The sequence below is a fragment of the Nicotiana tomentosiformis genome, chromosome 7 (genome assembly GCF_000390325.3).
Source record: "Nicotiana tomentosiformis chromosome 7, ASM39032v3, whole genome shotgun sequence".
Lineage (NCBI taxonomy): Eukaryota > Viridiplantae > Streptophyta > Magnoliopsida > Solanales > Solanaceae > Nicotiana > Nicotiana tomentosiformis.
The window spans coordinates 44,999,725-45,003,186 of NC_090818.1; the positions used below are offsets into that span (position 1 = coordinate 44,999,725).

The window sequence follows — 3,462 nt, forward strand, 5'->3', positions numbered from 1 at the left end:
AGCACTTGTTCCGCCACCTTTTTCTCTTCACCGTCTCCTCGTATTTTTACAATTCTACACTTTCCTTTTTCGGTTTTCTCTTTTTATCATTCATCTTCTTAAACACCCTCTGAAAACCCAAATAAAAATTATTTAGACAAAACTAAACAAAAAAACAAAAATAAGAAGGCAACAAATAATCTGTTTTGAGAAACATTTCATTCTATCTCCCTTAAAACTTTAGGCATCGCCAGGTTGGGACGACACGTCAAGAATGGCGCGCCGTCTCTTCACCTGCTTCGGCAAAGGCTCTTCTCATTCTTCTTCCAAACAACACCAGACGTCTAACGACAATGCAACGGCAGATTTAACGGCGGAGGAGCAGAAACGGTGCGGGCCAGTGGTGGTGGAGTTATTCTCATCACAGGGCTGCGCCACCTCTCCTGAGGCGGAGCTGTTGTTTTCGAGGATAGGAAGAGGCGATTTTAACCTGGAGATGCCGGTGATTTTGTTGGCATATCATGTGGATTACTGGGATTATATGGGCTGGAAAGATCCATTTGGGTCTAGTTTATGGACCGTTAAACAGAAGGCTTATGTTGAGGCCCTTAATCTTGATACAATGTTTACTCCACAAATTGTGGTCCAAGGACGAGCCCAATGTGTTGCCAATGAACAAGATGCTCTCTTCTCTTGCATCAAATCTGCGCCCAGATTTCCTGCTCCTTCCTTCCAGGTTTGTTGTAGTTACCATATTGTTGATTTGAAAAAGAATTGCTTTAGATCATAAATGGGAATCATTAGTAGATTTATAATGGATAATTGAAAAATTATATAATGAATAAAATGGTGCATTTTGGTGTTGCCAAGATCTTTATCTTTCTTCACGAGCTTATAATTAATCTTCAAATGCAAATCATGTGTATTACCTATTTGTCTTGGTTATTCCATCTCATAAAAAACAATTATAATTGATACAGAGAATTCATATATTAGATTCCTTTTAATGTGGGGTTGATTTAGTTCGTCATGATCTTGCACCAAGTTACAGTGTATTGGAAATGACAAGCTAATATGTGCAATCCTAGATTTGATCATTTGGATATCAAGAAAAAGTAACTAAATTTTTACCTCAACACATTATTCTGATAAAGATTTATTGAATTGGTTAAATTTAGGTTAACCACTGTCATTAGTCTCTTTTGACCTCAACACATTGTCTGATAAAGACTTATTGATAAGATAAAAAAGATTAGTACAATTTTATATGGACCACCGGCCTCTTATGAAAATACATGTCGATTCAGAGGCAGATTCAACCCTTAGGTTTTTAAACTGAACTTAGTATAGTTTTTTTTTTGAAATTATGGGTTCAGAATTCACAATTTGTTGAAACTTTAGTGGTTTTCCGATCCCCATATATTATATATACCTATTGTATAATGGCTTCATCCGTCAATGCATGCTGCTAATGTTGAAAAACACATACTAACAGGCGACATTCGAGAGGCCAACACCAGAGTCCTTGCAAGTATCCCTATTAGGATCTCTGAGGAATAAGGTGGACAACAATGGTGTCAATATCATGATTGCTTTGTACGAGTGCGGTTTGGTGACTGATTGCGCTACGGGAGAAAACAAAGGAAAAATGCTTGCAAATGACTATGTTGTTAGGAAGCTGGAAAAGCTCTGCTCAGTCAAGGATATTACTGCAAAGAAGACAATTTCTGGAACTGTCAATTTCTCTCTTTGGGATGGCTTCAATAGTAGCAAATGTGGGGTAGCTCTCTTTGTGGAAAATGGCTCTCATCAAATTTGTGGATCACAGAACTTTAAATTGCCAGAAAATCTCTGAATAATTTGATGATTTACTGATTGAAATTCTTGATGATTGTGGGTTGTGGCTGGTTAGACGTGGTTACTGGTTGGATTGCTTGTAATGAGTTTCTTATCAAAATTTCTTGCCAAGCATTCCAGATACAAACTTGTTCATTATGTATAGGTTGTGTGTGAATGTCGATCGTTAGCTTCTTTATCCTTTTCTTTTAAAAACCTTTTTTTTTCTTTTCAGTTTGACATAGTTATTCTTTCCTTGTACTAAGTGATTGGATTATTAGAAAATGCGACTAGAGATATTTTAGTGTAATTGCTTTTCTCAACTTGTTTGTTGCGTTGAAGACTCCATAGATCATAATGCATTCTTTCACCTTGGTTTGCTTTTTTTTATTACGAAATTAGGTTAACCCTTTTAATTTCGAATTTTGGAAAGTAGATCCTATCAAAAGAAAAGAAAATTCGCAGTGCGACAACAGAGGACACATCGACTCTTGCTTTAAAACAAACTATAATAGCTTTAGTATAATAATACTTAAAAGTCAAATTCTCCCAAACAAATTGAAATAAATAGAGTAACCATTACCAATATGAGCCCAGAGCCCATAAACCAGAAGGATGGATTAATTTCTAGCTTTATCTCCAAAAACACGAGCGTCAATTGATTTGAACCGTTGATTTTGATTCAAGAAGTGTACATTTATTGGACTATCCCTTTTAAGAAAAACAATAGTTAACATGTTTGCAAGCTTACTAAAATGCTATGACAATGTTCAGATGCTTGTAGCTGTAAACGCTAACGAGATCAAGCCATAAAGGTCAAACAAGTTTGGTAAGAGAGATTCTTCTAAAGGATCATCCATTAAAATCGTTTTCTTTTCTTTCTTAGCTGGCACTAGTTTGGTTAAAAATTGTGCTTCTCTGTGTACAGTTGAAAATTCATCGCAGGACTAATAGATCAAAAAGCAGAGGCAATACTTATTCACGTTTTTCCCTCCCGAGTTCTTTATAGAAATCTAGCACTCTAGCTTTGATATCTTTGCAAGGAAATTAGATTTTCTATTGCTCTGGTGGTGGTGAGCACCCTCCACTTTCAACTAAGAGATTGTGAGTTCGAGTCACCCCAAGAGCAAGGTGCGGAATTTTTGGAGGGAGGGAGCCGAATTTCTATCGAAAACAGCCTCTCTACCCAGGGTAGGGGTAAGGTCTGCGTACACACTGTTGCGGAAGCCAAATGTATATAGCGTGAATGAGTCACAACTACTATACCAAAAATTATGACAACCACTAAATAATAAATAAGACAATAAGACAACAATAAAAGAACACCAGAATTTACGAGGTTCGGCCAATTTTGCCTACTTCCTCGGACACAATTAATATTTTATTCCACTCCAAAATTATAAGTGAAATAATACTAAAGAAAAAAGATACAAATGCCTTAAGAAGATAAAAAGGCAAATGAGAGGTGTGTATAAATCCTAAACATTAGGCCTCCTTTTATAGGGTGAAATTCTCATTCAAAATTATCATCCACCGATGTGAGACTTTTGACAATTTCAACAAATCTCCACCTTGGCAAAATTCCACATCTTTAATTTTCTCTCAATAACAAATTTTGGTTGTGTCTTCATCTTCAATCTTTAGTGT

The 3,462-nt window shown here is 36.2% G+C and overlaps 1 protein-coding gene across 1 annotated transcript; it reads left to right on the top strand.

The window, feature by feature from the left end:
- Nucleotides 1-2,125, top strand: LOC104087410 (uncharacterized). The gene is made up of 2 exons (XM_009591859.4): nt 1-715; nt 1,475-2,125. The coding sequence occupies exons 1-2, from the start codon at nt 254-256 to the stop codon at nt 1,832-1,834; spliced, it is 822 nt and encodes a 273-aa protein (XP_009590154.1). The 5' UTR covers nt 1-253; the 3' UTR covers nt 1,835-2,125.
- The last annotated feature ends 1,337 nt before the right edge of the window (nt 2,126-3,462 follow it).

What these genes read in the sequence shown, in the direction of transcription:
- LOC104087410 (XM_009591859.4), top strand. Translation starts at nt 254, where the DNA reads ATGGCGCGCCGTCTCTTCACCTGCTTCGGCAAAGGCTCTTCTCATTCT. An exon ending in TTCCTGCTCCTTCCTTCCAG is followed by an intron (nt 716 to 1,474) that starts GTTTGTTGTAGT and finishes ACATACTAACAG; the next exon opens with GCGACATTCGAGAGGCCAAC.